Source organism: Tauraco erythrolophus, chromosome 13, assembly GCF_009769465.1.
Source record: "Tauraco erythrolophus isolate bTauEry1 chromosome 13, bTauEry1.pri, whole genome shotgun sequence".
Lineage (NCBI taxonomy): Eukaryota > Metazoa > Chordata > Aves > Musophagiformes > Musophagidae > Tauraco > Tauraco erythrolophus.
The window spans coordinates 19,753,506-19,779,414 of record NC_141477.1 but is presented as its reverse complement, the minus strand read 5'-3'; the positions used below and the strand labels follow the sequence as shown (position 1 = coordinate 19,779,414).

Below are 25,909 nucleotides of genomic sequence, written 5' to 3'. Positions count from 1 at the left end.
ATGTTGGACTTGAGCTTCCTGACCGAGGAGGAGTATGAGAAGCTGATGAAGGTTCTGCAGAGAGATGCAGAGCTGAAGAAGAAGGATGGGGATCGCATCAGGTGAGAGAATGTACAATAACAGCAGGGCGTGAGCTTTCCCTGGGGGAATTTTTTTACTTTTTTTAGAGAGGAGAGAGTGTGTGTGTGTGTCTGTACACGTGTGCAACAGAGAGATGCAGGCTGCAGCAATGCTGTCCCTTCTTGCTCAGATCCTGATGGATCTTTTTGTTGCACCTCCTGCTTTTTCAGCCTTCCTGCTGTCACTGCTGTCCTCTCTCTGCAGGATTGCAGGGCTGGACTCTTCTTGAAGTTAATCAGCAGCCCTCAGGGACACCAAGGGAAATCGTCCCTTTCCTGCTCTGAGGAGGAAGGTGCTGATTTCTCAGAGATCCGAGCAGGGGAGTAGCTGCTTTCTTGTTTGCCTCAAGAAATCCCATAGAGCCTTTTAAAACAAGACTTTCCATCCCCATGTCTGCTCTGTGTCCCTCCGGTGCTCTTTGAGGATGTGTGTGCAACATCCATTGTGCAGGCAGAGAGGGGCAGCGAGAGGCTGTGTGATCTGCCCAGGGTTTGCCACGAGCCGTGTTGGAGCCAGGAATCGCTCTCCGTTCTGCTCACTTGCCACTGGCCATCCTGGAGCTCAAGGCTGGTTGATGGGGATTGCTTGTTGCTGCTGTCACGTTTTAGATGCCAGCCATCAGACCATCTGGGTTGACAGTATGCCCCAGACTTGGGAAGCTGGCACCAGACTCTCCGTGGCAAGAAACGAGCGGTTCAGCGAGTGTGGATGGCACTGTGCCAGCTTACCCGTGTTAAGGATGTGAGTCTTCGACTTGCTATTGAGCCAAAAATAGTGAGCCCCACATAGCAGGGATGCTCAAGGCTTGAAGGGAGAGTGGGCAGCTTTGCAGCAGGCTGCGGGGAGCGTACGTGCCCTGGCCTCTGCTCCGGGGTGAGAGCTGTGGAAACTGAGACCTGGTGGTGGCACGCACAGATTGGGCTTGAGATACAGGTGTCTGCCTGCCCTGGTATCTGCCCTGAATTGAAACAAGGTTTCAAAAAGGTTTTTTTCTTCTTTCTTCTTTTTTCCTCTATTTTCTTCTTTTTTCTTTTTTTTTTTTTTTCTTTTTCTGAAATGCAGTGAAATTTCTTCTTTGCAGTGGAGGTTTGGGGGAAAGAGTGGATTATTTCAGTTTTATTTCACTTCTCAATGGAAGCTGTTGCACAGAAGGCTTTCATTTGGGAGCGAAGCGAGTTAGATCCTGACTGGGGTGATGCCAAGTGCCCCTTGCTGGCAGCAAGGCTCTGTGCAGTAAGACCTTCGGTGCAAGCGTGGACGTATTTGGCTCCAACACAAGCTGCCTGCTAGGGGAAGCGAAGTCAACGACATTGCACTGTTCTGGTGTCAGCAAGATTAAAATATGTTCCTACATCTCTCTCGACCTCGAGACCCTCACAGGGATGGATGCAGCCCTGATCTAGATGGGAGCTGTGCATTTCCCTGGCTGTCAGTCCTGCTGGCCCCCCCAGCACTGCCTGCAGAGCCTTGAGTCTGGTTATCCCATACCTGCTCCTTTCTGGTCTTTAGGCAGCCAAATGTGACCTTCAAGGCTCCATGATTATCTGGGGCTTTGCCTCTCCTTCCTGCTGAGGACTGGACTGAGGTGGGAGTTTCCTCTGGCCTCTCAGGTCTGGCAGGGACCCTGAATTGTGGTGAGCTGTGGGAGGCAGTGCCAGCTGAAAGGCAGCTAATTCAGCAAGCTGTGGGGTAAAACCAAAATAACCAGAGGAGGGTTAAAAGTACAGCCTAGCAAACAGAGCACTGACAGGCTTAGGTGCCAAAAACAAGCCCTGGGTGTGCCCAGGCGAATTACAGTAGGAGAAGCTGTGCTCAGGAAGGAGAACTAACTGTTTGAGTGCCAAAATGGGCATGGCAGGAGGAGCAGTGTCTGGGGAGAATGCTACAGGGACAGGCTGCTCCCCTAAATAACATGATTTATTTCCATGGTTTGCATCAGATTCGATCCAAAAGGCTTTGCTGCTCCTAAAGAGATTAATAGACAAATAAAACGGAGAAGTGCAAGACCCATAAACAGCCCCACCCCTTCCCAAACCCTCAGGGCTGCAAAGCAAATGGATAAATCTCTTTGACAAGTGGCTCGGATTTGGATTTGTAAAATTTGGAAGAAATGAAGGCCTGTGTTTACAAAGTGCTGTTCCCATTTCAGATAAAGAATAAATCAGCTTTTGTTTTACTGCTGGTTTGGCTCTCGTGATTGCAGAAAATAATCTCTGGATCCTTCATAGTATCAGACAGGTGAACCGTACGCACAGTTGTTACGAAGGTGGCTTAGGGAAAGTGGAAACCTTGGGAGATCTTTTTGGCATGTAATGTTCTCATTGACTTTCAGGAGGATACAAGGCTCCATCAAGGATGAAAAGAAGAAGAAGTTTGTGACAGGTGAATGGTTTTCAGAAGTGAAGGCAAAACGGTTTCAGGAAGACTTAGAGGGGCCGGATCTACTTCGGGCATCGATTAGAAGGAAAAAAGGCAAACTAGAAAGTAAGTATATTAGTGTGCATCTTCAGAAAAAAAAAATTGATGAACCAGAAAAAAGTGGTTAAGTATGGGGGTCTCCCTGTACTGGGAGCCTGTTGGGGACCACAACCTGTGTTGTGATAAGGGGATTCTCAGCTAAGCTTTCAGTACTAGAAAAAAATACCTGATTATCAAAATCGGGGCCCGAAGGAAAAATTACAGTGTGGCAAAGGACTAAAGCAAAAGCTGTTTACCAGCTATGTGCAGAAAATACCTTTTCACCACTTCAGCTTCTTCCTTCCAAAATGTCTATTTGTCAGAGGTCACTGGTATAATTTCTTGTCATATGAGCAACAAGGGAAACGGGCGATGTAGGGCAATTTCTGGCATCAAACTGATGTGTGTGGGTCAAACACTCCCCCCAGTTCTTAGAGTGGTCTGACAAAAACTGGCTGCTCTCACGGGTCTCCAGGGTGGTGGGTTTCACCACATCTCTGCAAAGGGATGGGGTGCCTCTCTTCTCCTGGCAAATATTGGCCCGCTGTGAGTGGGGAATGATGATCCATGCCTAGCTTTTTACGTGGGAATAATTCCAAGGCATAATGTGGTTTTCGAAGTAAAAAGGGCTTTGGGGCCAAGTCTGAATGGTACCCAGGCTGCTGTGCCATAGTGAGGGTATGTCTGGGGCCATGTGCTGATTCGAAGCAGATGTACTGTGTGTTGTTTGACATGCAGATGAACTCTCATGGTGGTATGTAAAACAGATCAAATCAGATTTGTTAGCTTAGAGAAGAGATCAGCCTCATGTGAAACAAGCAGGGCTGTGCTTTGAGTCCAAACATGACCAGCCTGCAGCTGGCACTTCGTGCTGAACATTTGTGCAAAGCAGAACTGGGATGGTGGACATCCAGTCCTCAACATGAAGACAGGCCAACCAGCTCTGCAGCAGGACTGTGGGACTGCAGCCCAGTCTCACAAAATCTCCTTCCTTATTTGTCAGGGTGGGTAATCACAGATACTCAGACGTGGCTGGTGAGTTACTGGCTGCTGCTGCTCTGGGGGAGCCATAGCCATGATAGACAGCTCTAAGCAAAGTCTACCACGGTCCCTAATATAAGAAAAGAACTCTACAAGTGAGCTCTGTTTGTTTGCAATAAGTGCTACTCATAGATAAAGGGTTATCTTCCGTCTGTCCAAAATTGAAATGTCATCTCCACCACTTCAGCCCTCTTTCCTGGGCCCAGCTGCCCATTCCTGCTGGAGGGTATCAGCAATACACATCACTCCTTTGCTTGGTTGGCCCTTTAAAAGGACTGTCATGGTTTAACCTCAGCCAGCACCTAAGCTCCACACAGCCATTCGCTCACTCGTGAGATGGGGGAGAGAATCAGCAGGATAAAAGAAAGAAAACTCATGGGTTGAGATAAAGACAGTTTGATAGGGAAAGCAAAAGCTGCGCACGCAAGCAAAGCAAACCGAGGAATTCCCATGGGCAGGCAGGTGTTCAGCCATCCCCAGGAAAGCAGGGCTCCATCACGCTTAATGGTGACTTGGGAAGACCATTCACTGAAACGCCATCACTCCCAACGTCCCCTCCTTCCTTCTTCTTCCCCAGCTTTATATGCTGAGCATGACGTCATATGGTGTGGAATATCCCTTTGGTCAGTTGGGCTCAGCTGTCCCAGCAGTGCCCCCTCCCAACCTGTTGTGCACCCCCAGCCCCTCGCTGGTGGGGTGGGGTGAGGAGCAGAAAAGCCCTTGACGCTGTGTGAGCACTGCTCAGCAGTAACGAAACCATCCCTGTGTTATCAGCAGTGTTTCCAGCACAAATCCAAACCATAGCCCCATACCAGCCACTGTGAAGAAAATTAACTCTATCCCAGCCACGACCAGCACACCAGGATCTCTCTGCAACGTTAATTGCCTGGGCTTAGTACCCCCCTCTTAGCTCCGCATTACTTAGACGCATTCTCAAAGCTAAACACTGGCAAGGGACTTCACTGAGAGCCTCATTTTCTTTTTGGTTTTTACTTATCCTTGACAGCTCTCATAACTTAGCATAGATTCATTGGGGCCTCTGATGCAGAACTGGCCCATCGTATTTCATATGAAGTTGCTTTTATCCTTGGTATTAAGGATTCATGATGTCATTAAATTTACTATTTTATCATCCCCCCAGAATGCTAAAACATATAAAACCTTTCCCAGCTCGACAGAGTTGCTTGGCCATTTCTGCAGAGCACGTTCTGCTTCTTGAGGATGTGCTTTTGTGGTTGCACCCTCTTTGCATGATGAGACAGACGCTTCAGCAGCCCCTCTGCAGGGGCTCAGGTCAGACGAACGCGCTGTCATCTGCAGCCCAGCTTGTAGCCAGCAGTGAATTGGATTCGTGTGCCTCTTGCCTTGCCAGGGGCATCAGCACTCTTAGCTTGCAGCCCGTTTCAGGAAAGCAAGGTTTGAAGTACTGTTGGTTTTAGATTTAACTTTCACTGTGCACGTATGAGATGTGGTCTCAGGTTATGATCTAGAACAATCTCCTTAGTAATACAGCAGTAATATGCAAGTTAGATCTTTGCATGTGTGTTAGTTGACTAATGCTGTTTTAAGAAGGAAGAAGCAAATGCTACTAAATTACTATAATAATTATGTTTAGATTTAGCCCTCTATTTCTTTTTCAACTTTTTTCCTTCCCTTTCTCTTTTTCTGTTCTCAGACTTATTTTGGTAAAGCATGGATATAACATGACTTCATTCCTTCCTCTTACTTTTCCCACTGCTGTTTCACAGCACTGATTGAGGATGAAGATTCTGCAGCTAGTGTTTTCACCTTTCTGTTACCTGTTGTGTGCTCAGCTGCTGCAGTGGTTACTGTATGGATTGCCTCCTTCACGTGAGGGCAAGCACTTCTCTCAGTGACTTGTCAGCAAGACTGTTGCACCGGTGAGAGCAGCGCTTGGCCCATCAGGGAACAAGGATGAGGCTCTTTACAAACTAGTTGGCTGTACAGCTCACATTCAGTCTGCAGTAGATGAGATAAGGGCCTTTGCTTGCCATCTTGACACCTTTTTTTCTTCTCCTGGAAAGTTCAGAGTCATTCTCCTTCTGTCAGCTTTCAAGGTGATGAAGGGGTGGATGTTCATTTAGCCAAGTAGATGTAAGTGTTCATGACTCCAGGACTGTTCATCCCGATTTAAGTCTTTGATGACTGTGTTAAGGAGTGAAATGAGAAAATTCCTGCACAGAAAAAACCCACTGAAATAATTGCCGACATTCCCTTTGCATGGTAAACAGGCTGAGGAGGGGTGGAAATTCCTGCCTGCCCAGGAAAATGCCCAGTGACCTTTTCTGGAGAAGGGTTTTAGCCTTCAGAAGGTTAAAGGGTCCCTTCTGAAAGGAGAGTTGTGGGGATCCCTAAGGCTTTTCACAGTTGGTATTGATTATAAGAGAAAACACTGGTAATTGGCAGTAATATAAATCTGTAAAATGGACACATACCATATATTTAAACTGCAGCCTGCAGAGTAGCACAGATGGATGAATTTGGTGATAACTTCTCCGTGAGCTTGCGTGCAATGGATGAGAGCTAAAAATCATCTAGGATAGACACCATTTTATCCGCCTGCCGAGGCAAGCCAGCCCCGATGGCATGGTTAACTGTGCTTTTCCCAAGTGTTGAGTGTCTTCGTTTTAGAGTGATAGGAAACGAGTAAAGCAGCTGAAGTGTTAGAGCAGGAGTGGCTGTATACATGTGTATATAAATATACGTGTGGACAAGTTAAACTGGTCAGGCCACTACTGACCAATTCTGTTGGAATTTGCTGCTTATTCTGTCTCATCCTAAAGTTAGCAAGGGCATTTTGCTTCTCTTGATGGCTTATCATGTTCTAATAACCTACTCGTTTGTGGTTATAGAAGCCAGGTATAGCTGTGCCAGTGGCTGAGCCCTTTTGAAGGGCAGTGATTTGGATGGGAGGAAGCGAACGCCTCCTGCTGCCTCTGCCAGCTGGGAGAGGGGAGCTCTGTCTGAGTGGGAAGTGTCAGTGAAAAGCAAATATGATGCAATGCCTTTGGAAGTGAGGTGAGAAATGAATGCAGTCTTTGGTTGTCAAGGTCTTTTCAACCATGACAGGCGGAGGAAAAACGTGGGAGCTCTGTGTTTGGTTCTTTGACTTCCAGAGCAGGTGCCTGCTGGTGCCACCCTCCCTTGGGTCTGGGGCAGAAGAGAAGGACGTGGCTCACTGTATAAATAACCCTCCTCAGTGTGCCTTCCCGTGCCTGCACGTGACGTGGCCGGCACGTGCCACCAGCCATGCCGGAGGTTATCTCTTCCGAAACAATATTCCGTGATGCTTTTTGCACATCGACGTTTACCTGGACAAAACGCAGTCCCTTTCTCAGAAACGTACTCGCTTTTTACACAACCCCACTCCTCTCCTCCAGCAGGAGCGACTCCCTGACTTCCCGCCACTGCAGAAACCACGCGGCTACCCAGCTGCTCTCTCACACGTGTGCCAGATGCGTGGTCCTACCACAGCCCCGAGCAATGCCTGCCCTCGTCCCCTGCACCACAGGGTCAGGTGCTGGGCAGGGAGGAAGACTTGGGACTGCAGCATTTTTCTCCATGGGGATGCACAGGCAAGCGGGAATGAAGCTCTGTCTTGGGATGTCCCTGTCATCTGCGGGCTGACCGTGCCGATGCTGGATGGCACCACATGGGCAGCACCAGCATGACATTGATGGCACAGCCCATCCGTGGGACTGATCTGCTCTTGGGCCACGTGCAGTTTTCTAACCAGATAACGAGCGAGGCTGTGGTATTTGACATCACATCTGAATCCTTTGAGTCTCTGATTCTGTTGTATTGTGTAAGGAAATATAGCCTAAAGAGATTCAGAAGTTTTCGTAACAGGTAGATTTACTCTTTAAAATAGACCTAGCTGGATGTGGATAAATATGTGCAGATCTTGTTGACCAGACTAGTTTTTCTTCGCTTTTCGAGAGTGTAATCCTTTCGGTTTTGCAGTAGCAAGAAAGCCTGTTTGCCAGCAAAATGTCTAATGAGACTTTATACCCTGGCAGGCTGCTGCAGAGGTTGCCGTCTTCTATTGTTTTTTCTTTAGGGTTTTTGATTGCTCGAAGACATAGCTGAGCCTTGTGCCAGTAAAAATAACAGGGTTCTCCTCATTAACTGTATTGACCTCCTCCTTTGTTTGCCAAGATCGGATGACTTTGAGTCAAAACAGGAAATGGCTGAATTTAAATCCTGGAACGGATTAACTTTATTGGCAGCCACGGCAGTGTCCTGCGAAGGTTTCCAGTGATGCAACAGCTCCAGGCATGAGTCAGGTGTAGGGCAACTCTCTTTGGCCTCTTGGACCCGTGGGGTCTGGAGGTGCCTCTGCTGCGTAGAGAGTGCAGGTGGTGCTGCCCCGGGATCTCCTCCATCTGCAGGGAGAGGAGGCAGAACCCCTGTCGGCCGTCTCCTCTTAAATCCCCAGGGTCAGTGCTGGTGAGAGTCATTTAACCTGAAAGAGGGTAGATTTTGATTAGATATAGGGAAGAAATTCTTCGCTATGGGAGTGGTGAAGCGCTGGAACAGATTGCCTCGAGAAGTTGTGGTGGAAGTGAACACATCCCTGGCAGTGTTCAAGGCCAGGTTGGATGAGGCTTTGAGCAACCTGATTTAGGGGAAGGTGTCCCTGCCCATGGCAGGGGGGTTGGAACTGGATGATCTTGAAGGTCCCTTCCAGCCCAAACCGTTCTATGATTTAACAAGCCGTTGCTTTCTCCAAGTAAAACACACTGACCATTACAAGTTTAAAAAAATGTCATTTCTCAATTGTGTCTGTTATGTTACAGATGAGGCCGATGAGCACATCCATACAGGTCTGGAAAGCAGAGCTGCCCCGAGTCCTGCCTTCCCCGAGCACACTGCTGGCGCAGGAGAGGAGAGGTAACCGCCGCTGCTCGTGCAATGCTCTGGCTGCTGCTCTTACTTCTAATGAAAATTGAGTGCTACCCAGTAAATCCTGGTGCTTAACTTGGTTTCCAAGACTGTATAAGTAATAGGTTACATAGGATATTTTAAAAATCCTTTTTCCAGGAATTGTCACAATATCAATCCTCCCCTAATAACTAAGTGCTAACGTGCTTATCTGAGAAAGGTTTTTTCCTGCATGATTTGATAAGGGATCAGTAAAATGGAAGCAGTCTCTAATGTCAGGATATTCTGGTTAGTTTTTCAAAGTAATTATGGTTTTATTTGTTTAATTTTTGCCATGGAGCAACGCTAACAAAATGAACTATTTGAGGAAACTGCTCATTTCCTGCTGATGCCAACCTCTGTGTGTCCAGTGCTCGGCACTCTCCATCAAGGCTTGGTAGGATTTCACATTATGCTGACTGAGCAGAAACACCCACTAAAAGCACTTCAACGAGCAAATCAATGACCTCACTCAATATTCGTGAACTATGGAGAAGCCATTTAAAATATTCACATATCCATTTATTGTTGCTCCCATCTCATTTGCATTTTTTTGTCAGCAAAATGAGGAATCATTCTTCACAGGTAGCAATTGCTCCAGTTAAATAGTAAATATGGGCCTTGCAACACTTTCAAACCTTTTGCAGCTGATCGTTGGGTGCTGCTTAATGAAGGATCCAGAGTCAACAAGCCCGAGATGCTCCTGCTTTACTGGCACAGCAATGGTCCTAGGGATTTTTTGGAGGTTGATTAAATCTGAAAGCTTTTTCTGATGTTTTTCTCATTCAACCCTGAGCACAAAGCCTTCCCATCTGAAATCCCACCAGCTTGACTGCTCTTCTCCATCTGGAGAACAGCCACCCCTAGATGCTCCCAAAAATAGTAGAAACAGTCAAGTAAACTGCCTGTGATATGTGTTTCTTCCATTTATTTTCCAGGCAGTTAGTAATTAACTTATATTGCAAGCATGAAGATTTATATCCTGTACTATAGTTTTGCCTGAACTATTGTTGTCATAATCATTCCTGTAGTTTCTAAGTCCTGCGTCAATCTGGTTATGCCTTTGGACCGAACTGGGAGATGTGGCTTGTTCCTTCCTGGGCCATAGGATGGAAACCCATCTCCCCCTGCATGGCTCTTGGGCTCTTCTGGCACTGCTGCTTCCTGTGTTTTTCGCTACGGTTTTCTCCCAGAAGGAGAAAGTCTGAATAAGCCTAGAAGTTGACACCATTGTTTTTATTGAGCAAGTTCTGCACTGAGTGCAGTGGGAGACTTGTCCTTACTCCAAGTTCAGGCCATTTAACATGTTCCCCAGTCCTTCCAAGCAGTAACAAAGAAAATAAATGAAGACACCAGCACCAGACAGCCTTATATAGGGCTGGATCAGTAGATAGAAGTGCAAACTAGCTGAGCAGAACTGACATGATATTGGAGTGTGCCTGATCACCCTACCAGGCACATCACTGCCACTGATCTCCTTGCTCAGGCGTTTCTCCTCTCCCACAGATCCATCGCACCTGCTCTCGATACCGCAGAGGAGCATAAAATCTTGCCAAAACCGAAGCCGAGATTTCCTGTCCCGCTGTCTGCATCACACAAGGTAGCATAGGCACAGCCTCTGCATGTTGTTTCGTTAGTCCTCAGACCTTCCCACAGCCTGTACCTACTGACAGGGGCTCCACAGAGTGGCTGCCCTGGTGTCTGTGCGCAAATAAAAGACATTTTTCCACTCTTGCCCATGTATATACAGTGATAGGGTTTGTTTTCCATTCAGAGATCCAGTATACATGATGTCTCTTCCTCAGAGAGTGACACTGGAGCAAGTCCATTTGTGGCTGCAAGCTTGCGTTTGTCTAGAAAAGGTAAGGTTTTGGTTAGTCAGCCATTGGCTCACTAACATTGGTTTTTGTTATTCAACATCAAACACCAAGAGATGAGATTTATTCTTTTTGTGAGTGTACAAATGAATAACAAAGAGTATTTCTTACCTTGGCATGTAAGAATGGACTGCCAGTGTTTGTATGAATCATGCCCAAGGCAGCAGGGACCAAGCAAAAAAAAATCCAATGACTAAAACTTCTCCTGGCTCTCAGTATGTTTCAAACTGAGTGCTTGGCTCACAACTCCTTAACCCACAGATCCAAGTTACCTTCTCTTTCCTGCCTTGAATGTGTAGTGTATTTTTGGTACATAGCAAATAGCCAGTAGGAAAACTGTTAAACTGAAAGCAAAGCTGCAAACAAATCCTCGACTCACAGCAGCAGTTCAGAGCTCAGTGGATTTTTTTCCATATGCTGTTGCAGAGAGAAGGGCTGGGGGTTTCAGGGATTTCTTCAGATGGAAGGGGGCTTGCTAGAGTCTCAAAATGAGGAAGAATTAGGAACATACTGGGGGGTTCTGGAAACTCCCTCTGGCTTCCCTTTGAGAAGCTGCAGCCCAGGCCTTCTAGGGAAATATGATGTGATGGGACAGGCTGTGAGCATTTGTTGTCTTTGTAGGTCACGGAGTGCCTCCATTGCCCACCAGGCTCTCAGAGGATGCTGTGCCTCAGCCCAGCAGTGTGACTGGAGGAGAAGCTGTTGATGGGGCCACTGGCACCGCAGCAGGGGCAAAAACTCCGCCTGAAGAAACTTATGCTCCCAGCAAGATACCAGTTAAGAGGAAACCAAGCAGAACTTTCCCCAGATCCGAGCAGTTTGTGAGTCATGTGGGGCCAGCAGAGAACAGCCTCGCAAAGAGAGAGCTGCTGGCAAGCCCCAAACCACCAACCGCGGAGGGGGAAAGCAGCCAGGCTGTGAAGCAAGGCGTGAACTACACAATCTCATCAATGAGCAGCAAAGAGGAGGATATCGGCCTTGATCGTGAACACTTCAAAAACTTGAAGAACTTCTGGGAGAAGGGAGCGGATTCTGTGACAGCAGTAAACGTGCCGGAGGACCGGAGCTGGGTGGAGGCAGACGGGAGGCAGTTCAAGCTGTGCCGCTCGCTCTCTGTGCAGTCTGGGCAAGGCCAGAACAGCGAAGAAAAACCCGGCGTCTTCACCAAAACAAGAACCCCCTACAAAAGGACGATAACCTTGTCTTCTAGTGAGGAAGAACCGAGCTGTGTAGCCCCTGCGAGGAAGGGCTCGATTCCTGTCGTTCCTAGATCCACGTATGCCAAGAGTAAAGGTGGCCCGATTACAAGAAATAACTCACTGAGTGAAAGCAATGGGAAGCCGCCGGAGCCAGAGGGAGAGAAGGCGGCACAGCGCTGCTCCAAGAAATCCAGATTGCCTGTGCGAGCACCTTCCATCAAAATCGAGTCGCCTACCAAGGAAGCGTCTGGCAGCACGTTTGAGCCAGAGACGCCTCCAGACGAGTCGGTCGTGGCAGAAGAGCGTGAGCACGCAGTGAGTTCCCTGGCGAGCAGGGTGCAGATCCTGATCGAGCCCGTGCTTACGGATGGTGAAAACGATGAGGAAAAAGAGGAGAGATCTGATTTGGGTGCTCATGACAACATGGAAATAAATGGAGAGGAGGAAAAAACGTATGAGTCTTCAGACAAGCCAAGAGCCGGTGAACCAGCGCGAGAGAGAGAAGCCGTTCAGGGAATGGACTCGGCTGTTTGCTCAGGTACTGAGGGCTGTAACCACACCCTGTGAAATCCCAACAGGGAGTCATCCCTAAGCCTGTTTTCTTCCCTAGCCCTTCTGCATTTTGCACGTTTTCTTCATTTGTCCGTTTATCCTATATTGCAATTTGTGCGGAGTTTGCTTGTGTGGAATGTGTTTAGCAAACAGCTCTGGAAAGGAGGCTTGCGTAGCGCGGTGCGAGTGTCAAAGGGAGCAGTGCCACGTTCCCTTGCCTTCCCCCCTGCTGCCAGCCCTCGTGCCTTACCTGCCAGCACCTCACCTCGGGACAGCCCTCCATTGCTTTAGCGCTGCCTACAACAGGTCACGGCAACTTATTTTATTTCATTCGCTGGGAAGACTGTATTTTCTTCAAATGTGGGGCTGGAGGAATTCCTTGTGGTGGTAGAGATAAGTCTGACACAAATAGAAGAAATAAAATGTGAAGCAAAATGTTTAATAAATACATGGGCTGTTAGGCTACCTTAATATGGCAGCTGGCTATCAGTGTTTACATGGCATTTTGAGTCTTTTGGGAATCCACAAGTGAAGCTGGGTATTAAACTGCAATCAAAGTGGACTGAACAAGGAGTGCGATCTTTCTGGGTTCTGATACCATGTTCTCAACCATGATGGTGCCAATAGTATCACCCACTCTCTCTGGGTTTGACAGGCTCTTGTAGTGACTGTTAATATGACTAGAAGTTATTGTTAATGGCAATTCATTTTACATGTGGGCTCTGATTGCCCACGGCTCTGCTGTCTGCCAAGCAAAGACCTAGGAAGAGAGAGCTCACTATCCTCTTCTTCCAAATGTCTTGTCCTCATGTACCTGGATCAGACCTATTTGAGAGGATTTTCCATAGACTCATCTGATTTTGGTTTTAAACTGTGTCATTTCTTGGCTTATTTCCTACCTCTTATAACATTTCCATGAAAATCCTGAGCTGCATTTCAAGTAAACATAAACATTTCCTTTCTATACCAGATCATTCTTGTATTTCTCAGGTTTTTTGCCTTATTATTACATTCATTTCAGGATGATATTAGCAGATGGCTGTGTTGCACAGAAAGCTCTTTGCAAGTGCTGGTCTGTTTTAGGGACTGGATTAGTCCATGTTTGCGTTTCCCATCGTAGTGTGAAGAGCTTTTCCCAGGGAGAGACATTAAAGTGCACTGATGCTTTGAAAGCAGCCCCGTGTAACGTAACTGCAGTGTGCTCTAAGTAGAGTGAACAAGCCGGGAGAGGCACACGCACGCGTGCTTGTTGACACACTGCCCATTTGTGTTTATTTATTTACCATGTTGATTTGGCTTTTCGTGTATTCCAGAGGAAGATGGGGATCATTCTCCTGCCGCTCAGGCATTGGCCCGAGCAAATAGCATTAATCTTGCAAAGAGCATGGTGAACATTTACACAACCACAGAGAGTGAGTAACATCTTTCTTTCTCCTTTTTGGTTTACATCCCCTCAAGGTAATATATTATGCCCGAGTTCTGCATTCCTGGTGCTTCTGTGCATGTACCAGGCGAGGAAAATGACATACTGTTTCATCATCTAATTAGAGACTTTATAGTGCCTAAAATTAAATTCAGAGCCAGAGAATTGCAGCTAGATTGATAGCGTGTTACTCAGTGTCTTCAGCAAAAAACATGAGGGCTTCAAAGGGTTGGCAAGAACCTCGTAGCCGTCTCTCCTCTTCCCCCACCGAGTACTGTGGTCGCTGCACGGCAGCCTGCGCAGCGGATCGATCAGAGGTGCCGGACCACGCGTCCAGCGTGCGAGTCGTGCCGCAGACTCCTGCCACACCCTCGCTGGGCTTGCAGCACCAGCCTGGGTCTCCCACCTCACCCAGAGCATACCCTGTTTGCTGGACTGATCTCCCCAGCTACCAGCTGGGCCATGCTTTAATGGTGACAGTTTCTCCCTGAGAAACCCAAGGGAAGCTAAGGGGAAGGCAACCGAGAAAGCAGCAGCAAAGCCGAAGAAGCCCATGGCCAAGAAACCTGTCTGTGCCACCAAGAAGCCCAAGAAAGCTGCAGCCAAGGAAGGGGGCCTGAGGGAAGGCAGCAACAGCCTCTGTGGCCAAGAAAGCCAATAAAAGTCCCTGAAAGGTGAAAACTGGCAGGGCCAAGAGGACAGCTGAGAGCTTGCGCAAAAGCAAGGCGGCAAGGCCAAGGCTGCCAGGACTGAGCTGAAACCAGGACAGTTGGGCAGGCAATGCCCAAGGAAAGGTAAAGCCTCTTGGAGGAAACAACCAAGCCTGTTTAAGTAAACCCAGCCCCTGGTTACGAGAGGGAGGAGAGTCCCTTTCCACGGGGGACTGTGTCGGAGGCAGCCTGCGGGTGGGATGCGCTGCATCGCCCAGTGACTGTGCCCACCCAACTGGTAGGCTCGTGCCAAGCATGTGCCCCATCATATGTTGCAGCAACGTATGTCACACGGCACAGTGGCTCGAAGCTTCAGGTCCCACGTGTATTGCTGTTCAGTGATGAGATCTTCACAGAGACGACCAAGATTTTAGCCTCCTCCTATTAAAGCTCATTTAGAGTCACAAATTTCATCCTCAGAAACCCTCCTCTACAGAGTTACTTCTTGTTTACAGTATAACAAGTAGTCTATGGAGGGGACTATATTTAATGCTTTGTTCATGTTTGGAAATAAAAATAGTAAATCATATAAAAGGTAAATCGTATAAAAGGAAAATGAAAAAGAAGCTCCTGGGCTAACATGCTAAACAAGTGTGTGTATGTGCGTGCATGTTTATGCACATCTATCTTCTAAAAACAAGTTCTTCTGGGATGGAGATAGTCATCTTCAAGGGAGTTATTGAGAAAAGATAAAGATAGAACAAATAGGTCTTATTTAGACATTTAAGAAGTCCAGCAACCATCTTTCTAAGTTGATATGAAGCTTTCTGACTTTTTTCTTTTAGATATCAGGCTATTGCCCACCTCTTTGTCTAGCAGAGTATGAGAGGTGTATGTAATGGTGAAATTGCAGGTGTAAATATTTTACAACTCTTTTGTACCGCTCAATGTGCTACAAGATGAAAACGTGAGCATGTTTGGTTTCTTTGACAAGAAGGCAGATCTATGTGGTTTTAATCTAAATTAAATCTACACAGAGAAAGTGGTGTGAACAAGACACAAATCCTTAGGCTAATAAGTTAATTAAATTAGCCACTAGAGGGAGGTTGCTCACTCCTACACATTGAATGAAAACACATTGAAAATAGCTTTAAAATCTTAGCCAGCAGTTTTTGTCTTGGGGAGGGTCAGCTCCAATGGCAGATGACAGAGATGGGGCAAGTGGGTGGTACTCCGGTGCCTCCCGTGAGCTCTTCCTCCTTCCTTGTGCCCTGAAACAAACATGTGACTTTAGCTTTTTATTTTCCTGACTCTGACAAGACATCTCGATGCCTTTTTTTGTTTGTACCTACAGCATACAATAAACCTCATTTGATACCCCATCAGTTTCTTGAACCTGAAAGAGTCAAAGAGCTGAGTAGATCCTCTCCTCTCCTCTTGTCTGAGGTAGGCTAGATGCCAGAAATGGCTGGAATAATGTTCACAGCATCCCCTGAATGTTTTCCTGAGAATGTTTCTCCTAGACACCGACAGTGCTTGCTTTAGAGCAAGCTTTGGTTATGTCATAAATAAATGAGAAAAGCCTTAAGAAAAAAGCCCCCAATAACCTAGATCAGTCCTCCTGTCCTGGAGGAGTTTTAGTGTTTCCCTCTGTCTCAGCCCACACTGTTCCCTGCTTTTCCCCTGAGCCCAGGCAGCTGCATGCAGCTCTGTTTGGAGGCAGTTAATGATGACGTTCGCTGCCGGTCGGAGGGAATGCCTCTGGGGAGACTCCCCGCGCTCTCCTCCGCTCTCCTAACCTGATCGCTGCTTAATGGGACTCTGCTGAGCTATTGGTTTTTCTCTGTAGTGTTGCAAAGTGCTCCTACAGCGGAGCTTAAAGATGCTTGTTATTTTGTGAGCAGACTGAATCAGACACGGCTTCGGAAATCAGCTTCCAGTTCAACAAGCACAAAAAGACGCCAAGCATTGGCAGCCACTCGTCCGACATGGCATCGGTCTCCTCGGTAGGTATTTCACGGTACATCTCGCTAGGAGAGGGTTTATCCGTCGGATGCGGCGACACTGTGTTTAGGCTGATACTGATGATGTGGCCTCGGGAGTATCCTGTTGGTTTCTGCATGGTATGTTATTAAAAGGAAGGTGATGGTTAATTACTGACGTGCATTAAGGAGCGTCGCCAGGTACTGTCTGAAATCAGAGACCCACTGGGTCATTTTTTAGACAAATACACAGTAAGCGATAACCCCGCTCCGAAGCGCGGATGCTCTGAGGCCTGGCAATGTGCAGGAGAGGGGGGAGGCCGTTTTCTAGGTGGGGAGATGGGCACACAGCTGTTAAGTGCCATGTTTGTGGTCCAGCTCCAAGAGAGCTGGGACTGCAGACGGGTGCCGTCTGCAAGCTCATCCTTCGCTTTATGAGCAAATTTGAGGGAACTCAGAGTTGGACAGCAGAAGCGTGATTTAGAGCTTCAGCTTCTAAGGAAAGCTGAAAAGAACTGAGTGTGTTCAGTTGAGCATTTTTAAAAGATTCCTTAGAGACAGTGTTTTGTGGGAGGCTGCTTAGAAGTGCTTGAATTTACTGTGTTACTGTATTAGATATCTCCCAGGTGTGTTTGTGAGATTTTATAAAGAGTATATGTAAAGCAAAGCTGGTAGGGAGAGGTCATGAATGTAGATAAATATGTTAAAAAAACCCTTGAACTTTGAGGCACATGGTCTGGAGAGTCTGGGAGCCATAAATGGGCCTTTTGTGTCCAAGGCACACAGGTGTTCTTGAAAATCTCGCTCAGGATTCTCTGCTGGGTTGAGTATCCTGATGGGATGGTACCTGCAGGTCCCAGGACATGAGAGGAGATGTTTAGCAGCTTCTTGTAGATTATAAGAGAATGACATTTAGAACCAAAGGAAGTAGGGGAAGACAGAGAAGAATTGGGTTAATTACTAGGAAAGTTTTTTGATAAATGTTCATGACTGTACCACAGAAAAGTGCCGAGAGGGTTAATTATTTGCTTTGTAAACAGCATTAGCTTTTATGTTATCCCGTCAGGAATCATGAGTGATTGATGCAATAGAAAATTCTCTCATCTTTCTGGAGCTGTGTTTTGTTTCTACTTCATCACTTTCTACCAGTGAAAGACAAAGCCTTGAAAAAAGAACCCCAAGGCCAATGGGCAAATGCAGTTTGTTCTGGGAAAGCAAGTGATCTTGGGTACCTGTAAAAACATCATTTTTGCTGTGCATGTAGGTGCACACAGGCTGTCGCTGGTGGGAAAGTGGCTCTTCAGGACAGGGGTTATATCCATTTCTATTCTGTACAGCTCCATGCACGTTGTGAGCAAGCAACGAGATAGTAATAGTTTTTCCTATGTTTCTAGTCTGATCTGGTTCTTACTAGCCTATTTTAAAAATTGATTGACAGTTGTGTGACTGTATCTATCAGAAATAACAAACTCACATACAGTTGAAGTTCTCTCAATGTATTTCTTTCTTAGTGATGAGACTGGGTCAGGATAGCAACTGTTTGTACTGTAAGTGTAGGGAAAGGGAAGAGACTTGTGTGCCCCCCTCAGTAATATTTGACTCTGTTTCCCCAAATTTTAGGATTTAGGGGTGAAAAATCTTCTGCATTTATTGAGCATTCAGGAGAATAGTGCTTCCAAGTCCCGGTGTAGGATAGCACATCCTTTTGAGACTCTTATGCAGGTTCCCCAACCCTTACTTGTTTGAGCATAGCTGCAGATATGTGCCGTTTCTGTGTCAAGGACACAATACTACACAAGGACAGAAATTGCAGATTATTTCTCTGGGAATGCACTTTTTAGACTATCTTCTTTGTCCAGAAACCAAGTCAGGAGGGTGACATTGACACTGACCTTGCTCTTCCACCTGGCAGGTGAGTGGCAGTGTGCTCAGTGTCTACAGCGGTGATTTTGGGAGTGTGGATGCCCAAGGTACTGTGGAGTTTGCTCTAGACTACGACGAGAAGAACCGAGAGTTCCAGGTCCATGTGTCCCAGTGCAAGGACTTGGCTGTTGTGGATGAGAAGAAAAGCAGATCTGACCCGTGAGTGATGCTTTGGTGCCTTGTGACTTCTACATTGCTGAGTTTTGTGTTCTGGAGGATTTGTTTCTTGTGTTTTCTCTTTTTAAATGTCATGGTTTCTTCCTTCCTTCAGACTTCTGGTGCATGCTTACTGCTGGGACTTTCCTAGTTGATGGTTCTGGAGCCACTGGCATCAGTAAATATGTTGCCACAGACTTAAACTTGAACAGATTGAGAAAGCTTTGATCACTACAAAGGCAGTTTGTAAAACTGGAATATGTTTTCTCTGTGTCCATTTGAACCTTGATCTCCCCATGGTGAATATGCTGTGGTGATATAATAATAATAATCTGGTGATGCAGACGCACATCTATATGAAAAGAAAGTCCGTAAAGAAGTGCTGTTAGGGGCACAATGGTAGTTGTACAGAGGTTGGTGATCTCTAGTTTGAAAGATGATGAAGAGGAGCTTGGATTTGAACCCTGAGAGAGAGACTTAATCATTCCACCTCTTTCCTCCTCTCTAATTTCACCCTGATTTTGAATGCACAGAGATGCTATAGTTACGGGCAGTTCGGAATATGGATAGATGGCTTTCTTGGCTTCCCATATTGCCTAGACAGCTGCCTGTTCTGAGTGTTGGTGGCATCCACCAATCTCCAGTGAGATTTTTAACTTCACATGCAAACCAAGTTAGTATCCTCACAGATCTCTGAATTAGTTTTACCCTCAGAGAGTCAACTCCAGGTCTTTGTTCCTGTGTCACCATTCACAAGTGTTGCCTGCTTGTTAGAGCTTGGTGATGCGGAACAATATCCAGCTGGAGTTTGTTTTCTTTTCCAGGTATGTTAAAACTTACCTGCTCCCTGACAAAGCTAGAATGGGTAAGAGGAAAACTTCAGTGAAGAAGAGGACAGTGAACCCTATTTACAACGAGGTGTTACGGGTAAGATCAAGTACATGCTCTGAAAGTCTGTGTTGCAGCAGGAACCCACACCAGAACAGATCTGGAAAGATCCTTCACCTTCTTCACCTGCCTTCTGCCAACGTTGCACTGCTCTTCCCGTGGGTTTGTGAGGGCAGAGATGTTAAAGTTTTCTCTGCACCCATCTGCGTGGCACCTAAGATTTCTCTGTCAAACCCACATAGTGATATTTGGATGGGATAGGGACCTGCAGCCTGTGCTGTCTTCAGCCAAAGCAAGGGGTGTGCTTGTTCCCTCCCCTGGCACACAGCCATGAGCTGTGGGACTAGTAAGAAGGGTCTTCGTTATGTGATCTTGCTTATCAAAGCCTAGAGGATTATTTAACAATGCCCAGGCCTGTGTTAATAATTCTTCAAAGAATATTGGTTTTGTCCTGTGACGAGCAGAGCGCTAGGTTTCCCTGTGCTCAGCTGAAAAGCTTTGTCAGGGCAGTAGTATTGCTGCGGGACAAAAAAAGAGCTGTTCAGAGCAGGGCCAGTCTATTAGTGCATGTGTGGAGTGGGTTTGAGTGTCTCAGTCAGATCTTATTCAAGCTTTCGAAGTAGTTTATTTCCAATTGTGAAAGAAACAGAAGAAAAATCTGAACAACGTGGTTTCTTTTTCTTCCTCTAGTATAAAATAGAGAAAATGGTATTGCTGATCCAAAAATTAAACCTCTCCGTTTGGCACAATGACCCACTGGGACGTAACAGTTTCTTGGGAGAGATCGAAGTAGACTTGGCCAGCTGGGACTGGAGCAACAGGAAACTCAACTGGTACCCACTGAAGCCCCGAGTAAGTGCATCTCAGCTGCAGTCCTGCTTCCTAGCCCAACCCTGAAGCCTTTAGGAATGGCAGAAGTCCTTCCTGACCCCTCTGAGGTCTTTGGGTGCTGTGGTGGAGCAGAACAACCTGAATTGTACCTAGGGAAGTGCAGTGAAACGCCCACAAGCCCCGGACACGTTAGTGCAGTATTCCATGCTCTGAACACAGGCCTTTTCGGGTCTTATTTGGTGACTGATCTGTAGGGACACTTTCATAAATGTGATCTGACACTAATCAACAGAAACTCTGACATGACTTTGCCTCTCTCTCTACTCACATAAAGACCATCCCTTAAAAACAGACAGCAGAGTACTAGGTGATGCAGTTGAACATGCCTTGAGAGGTAAATATTCAGGTGCCACTTCTTGTAAAGCCTGTACAGCTTCCTGCACGCTTCTGGGTTCAGAGGTCTGATTAGAGATCTCTTTTCAGAAAGTAAAGGACATTTGTCTTTCACAACTAAGATGCTTAATTATCTTAGAATCATAGAATGGTTTGAGTTGGAAGGGCCCTTAAAGATCATCTGGTTTCAGCTCCCCTGCCATGGGCAGGGTTATGTCCAGCTGGACACATCTGCAAGGACAGCCTTGCTCTGAATCCTCAGGCTTTTGATTCTGAGGGAATGAGTTTAAGAACAAAGCCACAAAGAAAGGAGCTGCCCAGAGAACGGGCTGCCCCAGCCATGCAAAATGTCTGTTTGTGCCCCTCCATTGAAGTCTAAAGCTGTTTGCCTTGCTATGTTTGCACAGTCTCGTTTAGTCAATCATAACTCTTTCTGTCGCAGAGCCTTTCAGCTGTTAACGGTGTGGATCATCGAGGAGTGATGAATTTGTCTATTAAGTATGTCCCTCCAGGAAGCCTAGGTAAAATGTGTTTCATGCATTAAGAATTGTTGCCTGTATGCAGGCCTGCAACTTGCAGTGCTTCCTCTGTTTAGGGCCTGGTTGAAGAGTAATCTCACTAGAGCAAGATCTTGGACATCAGCACAAAGGCACAACCAGCAGTGCTTGATAGCACTATCTGCAGCCCACATCTGATTTTCACACCTGGATTTATTGGGAAAGTGTTGGGGAGAGAGGAAAGGCTCAAGAACCCCAAACTCATCAGCTGTTACGAGCACTGTGGGCATCGTAGGGTGCTGTGGTGTGGCCGAAGCAACACACAGCCCACCTTACTGTGAGGCAGGCACAAGGTTGGGTTTGCCCAGCAGTTCCTTCTCCTTCCCTGTTTCAAAGCAGCACCAGAACACTGTGCCAGGAGCCCTCTGCAACTGCAAGTGTGATGGGGCTGGTAGTAGTGCTGTGGTGCCCAGGCAGAGGAGTGCAGAGCTTGTGAGGAAGGAAGCACGCAGAGAAGTCGTGTTGCTGCTCCCTCAGGTCCCTGGAGACGAAGCCTGTTATTTTGCTAGCTGTTGTAAGGACTGGCGTGACAGTTTTTCTCTTCTCCTAAATGGCAGGTCCCAAGAATCCTCCCTCTGGCGAAGTTCACATTTGGGTCAAAGACGTCAAGGACCTGCTGCAGTTACGTCCTTCTGGGGTTGATGCTTTTGTGAAATGGTAAGTGCACGAGCATGGTATTGGCTTTGATCCTGGGTCTGTGCCTCCACAAAGCCGTACGTTTTCTTCTCTGTTCTCGGGCTCACCTAGCTGTGCCTCCCTACTGTAAAGCCTTCGTGTTGCATTGGGCTCTGTAGGAGAGAATTGCCCTCGTTATTCACTTGTGGCCAAATTAAGAAAATCCTTGCTGTGATAAAGCTCTTCATCAATCTCTGTGACTCACGCAGTGATTTGTCTCAATAATATCTGAGTGAGAGAAATATGTTGGCCCTGCACCCCAGCCCGGCGGGTTCACGTGAAGTTGTGAATTTTACCTTGATATGGGCTTGCGTGCAAAGTTTGGGAATTTGTTAGGGACTTGCCAGAACTGACATACAGACAGTTGGATCCTGTTTAATCTTCTCCAGAACTTAGTATGCACATGTTTTCTGCAGCCTGCAACATCAATTTTCCCTGTTATATGAGAGAACACGCTGCACATATTCCAGAAAATTCAAAACTTTTTAAGATTTTTTTCAGCGCTTTGAAGTGCTCACCATGCTTTTTTGTATATTTTAAATCCTTACAGATTTCTCCTGCAGAAAGTTTTGCTGCTCAAGAAGCCTAACTGACCATTTTGAAATGCCCTCTTAGGCATCTAATTGATGAAAATTTACGAAAATAAATGTGAAAGTGATGTCCCTTTTTTAGTGTAAAATGCCAGTTTGCAAAAAAACTTTGCCAAAAGCAGGAAATCTTAAGCAAGTATCCTCCTTTCTGAAAATATTTGCTTTTAAAATGGATTTTGTTGGGGGAAGAAAACAGCTTCATCCAGAAATTATGAAGATTTCCCATTCAATCTAGAGAGGTTTCTTATGTGGAGACCAAATTCCTCCTTTCTTCAGAACTGAGGCTTGTTTAGACCAAGGAACTTTGTATGAACAATTCAAATCTCAGGTGATATTCAATACTACATCCTGTATTTTTTCTCCTCTCAAAGCTATGTGCTTCCAGACACCAGTAAGAAGAGTTACCAGAAGACCCGAGTCATAAAAAGAGACACAAACCCTGTGTTCAATCACACTATTGTGTATGATGGATTTCATACAGAGGATCTAAAGGATGCTTGTGTTGAACTGACTGTGTGGGATCATGAAAAACTTACCAACCATTTCCTTGGAGGAATCAGGCTGGGCCTCGGGACAGGTAGGTGATTTCCTTTACATTAAATAAATACCGATACCATATTGCTGAGCCATAAGATATAATGGGAAGTTGCAGAGCATTTTCCTGTTGGGGAGAAACCAGGGATGGGGAGTCTCTCAGTAACTGGTGAGAGTCTTGGTATTTGCAATGTGTCTTGGATGGAGAGGGCCCTGGTACTGTGATAGCAATCCTCAGTTCTCATTTTTTCTGCCAACATCTGCTCTGAGGTCTGGCAAAACTCAAGAATCTCCTTGGGTCCATCAGAGAGTTTTCCAGCTGTTACAGGAAACAGGCTGCGTTATGTATCAACAGTATGTTGCTGCTCCTCCCAGGGAAGAGTGCTCAGAGATGAACTTGAATGCCATGTGGCACAGCACCACCTGGTGACTCTGTCCACATCACCTCCTCCCTTGAAATGCTTCAGTGGCAGGAGTAACTAATATTTGAAAAACGGCGAGCTACTCTAGTTGATCTGGTTGGTAATCAGTACTGGGAGTACATCAGCAGAAATTAAATCACAAATTGGAAGACAGAGTTGTCTGAGTGTAGACTAAGGTGTTACTGTTGGGTTTTTGTTCGATTTTTATTTATATGATGTAGTGCTGGAAGACCTCAGCAGAACGGCCAGTCTCTGAGTTGATGGTGGGAGGTTCCACTTCAGAGAAGGACTTAGACCTGTGCTTAGCTGCACATGTTTTTTATTGCAGTGGAGTTATTCATCCTTGAAGTTAGGAAAATTTCAGTATTGTTAAGCCACAGTTGTAAAGAGCAGATAGGAGCATCTCCCATTGTCTCGCTGTCCAGCATCAAGGTTTGTCCCTCACTAAACATCCTGTCGTAGCTTTCAGTGTACCCCATACGTAGACTTTGACAGATAACATGTTCGTCTTTGTGTTTTTGTAAGTGGGATATCTAAGGTTTTCTACTCAATTTCTTGTTAAGCAAGAGGACTCTCTGATAGATGAAAGGCAAACAGAAGATTTCAGAATGTTGCAGTAAAGGATAACTCTTCCTTGAGGGTATTGGGAGAAGGTTCATAGTAGCTGGAAGGTCTGCCTTGCAGGTGCACCTATGTTGACTGGATTTGCTCGTGTGTTCTCTGTTTTCAGTCTCTAACATGTCACCAAGAGCATTGTGAACTATCCAGTAGGAAGGGGCAACATAAAATAAGCTCATAAACAAGATATAGAAGTACCAACCCCAAGATAAGCTGTGATCCAAATTTAGACCTTTATCTTGTCGACAAGTAGTTGGCACTCGAAAATTTAGTTGAATAATCAACTTGGAATTAATGTACACACTTTTGCACTGTCATATGTTTGATTCCTATACAAATGAAGTGTAGAGCAAGAAAATTTTCATAAATACCCCACTCTGTCCACAAGAAAATCTCTTGAGGGGAAAACCAAGCCTTTGAGACCTTCTTCACCCTTCTGAAAGATGCAGAAGAGGCTCGAGCCCAATGTTATTGTCCTTGCAAAGACACAGGGTTCTTACATTTTGAGGCTTTTACATGGACTTCGTTCTGAACTCTGGTGTAAAATGGAGGTCATTAGCAGGAGAACTGGAGGTGTTTAAGGTGCAACTTGCTGAGAGGAAGTCAGACCTTTTATGTGAAGATGCTGCCTACAGCAGTTACATCCCATTGAGTATTTTTGCATGAAGTAGAAACTCTTTGTGTAGCTCCCAAGATTGTAGTTTTCTTGTTCTTTTCAGGTTTGAGCTATGGCATCTCTGTGGACTGGATGGACTCCACGCAAGAGGAGGTGGCCTTTTGGCAGGAGATGATGTTGGCTGCCAATGAATGGATTGAGGGATTGTTGCCACTGCGCTCTCTGGCAGGGAGGAAAAAACTGAAATAACCTACCGTTCGTGCCATAGAAAGGCTGAATGTGTTCATTAGAATTGAGAAACTTCCTGCACCGAGATGAAAGAGACGATCCACGGGGCTGGCAAGTGTCAAGTTAATAAGGCAACTGATGGACAGCACTTTGGAGACATTAAATGCTAAGTACTAATTCCCTGACAGCGGACATGGAAGATGCCAAACTGATGCTATACTTGATTTTGACCAAGAAGAAACTTCATTTGCCTTTTTATTTAATCATTTATATTCAGTGTCTTTGAATTGCATTAAGCTCTGGGAACAATGGCAGAAGGAAAAGGAGATATTGATGTTTTTATTTTTTTACTGTTTCTTGTGCCTTTTTTTCTTTTTTTTTCCTGTGCAGAGCTGTAGTTGTACTAAAGCAGCAACATGGTATTATTCATATTCCCCTGCAAGTGGTACACTTTGTCCTTGATGTAGAATTGCTCCAAGTCACCAGCAGCACAGTCTGAGAATGGGAGCTTTGTGTTTCTCATCGGTGGTAACACGTGTCTAGCGTGTGGAAAATTGAGATCCAAGGTGAATCTAAAGAAGGAGAGGACTGTTTGAAGCAGGAAATGGAGCAACCTGAGGAGGATGACAATGAGGAATTCAATATATTAATTTCTTTCCACTTTAATGTGAAAGAGAGAAGTGATGGTCCTGCAGCTAGTGGGATTTTGCAATCAGGAGCTGTTTTCCTAACTTTCCCACAGGGTTCCTCAGTGACCTCAGGCAAATTTCTCTATGAAAGGACAGTTTCAGTGCAATATAAACTAAAGTGCTTGCCCAAGTGTAAAATATGGTTACATTGCTAATGGGCCTAATCGCACCTTTGAAACGCTTTGTGTGCAAAACATTTCCATGTGAAATAATCGAGTAGGAAACACTTTCATGTCAGCCTGGCACAACGGGTCAGGAAAGAAAGGTCAGAACCACACTGGAGCGCAGGAGATGTTGGGAGTCAGTGGGAGAGGTAAGTAGGGAGCGAGCAAATACGAAGGGTCACTGCAGAGCTCCGGTCGCCTGGGGTGATCTCCTGCCCCGGCACACCCTGCTGCCCGGCTGGTCTTCAGCTCAGCTAATGCCCGTCAGGTAATTGTCCGTGGCTGGAATTTCTTTTTTGCCAGTAGCTTGCAAGAACTTTGCATCGGGCACATTGACTGTGGCAGAGTGGCCTTGCGAATGCCTTTTGAAACGCAGCTTT

At 46.2% G+C, this 25,909-nt stretch overlaps 1 protein-coding gene across 1 annotated transcript; it reads left to right on the top strand.

The window, feature by feature from the left end:
* On the top strand, positions 1–24,697 carry LOC104373048 (synaptotagmin-like protein 2). Its single transcript, XM_086619539.1, has 16 exons — positions 1–101; positions 2,453–2,604; positions 8,439–8,532; positions 10,069–10,162; positions 10,337–10,424; positions 11,061–12,176; positions 13,504–13,602; positions 15,618–15,709; positions 16,168–16,269; positions 18,158–18,327; positions 19,149–19,251; positions 19,903–20,064; positions 20,879–20,957; positions 21,551–21,650; positions 22,630–22,835; positions 24,552–24,697. The coding sequence occupies exons 1-16, from the start codon at positions 1–3 to the stop codon at positions 24,695–24,697; spliced, it is 2,904 nt and encodes a 967-aa protein (XP_086475665.1).
* The last annotated feature ends 1,212 nt before the right edge of the window (positions 24,698–25,909 follow it).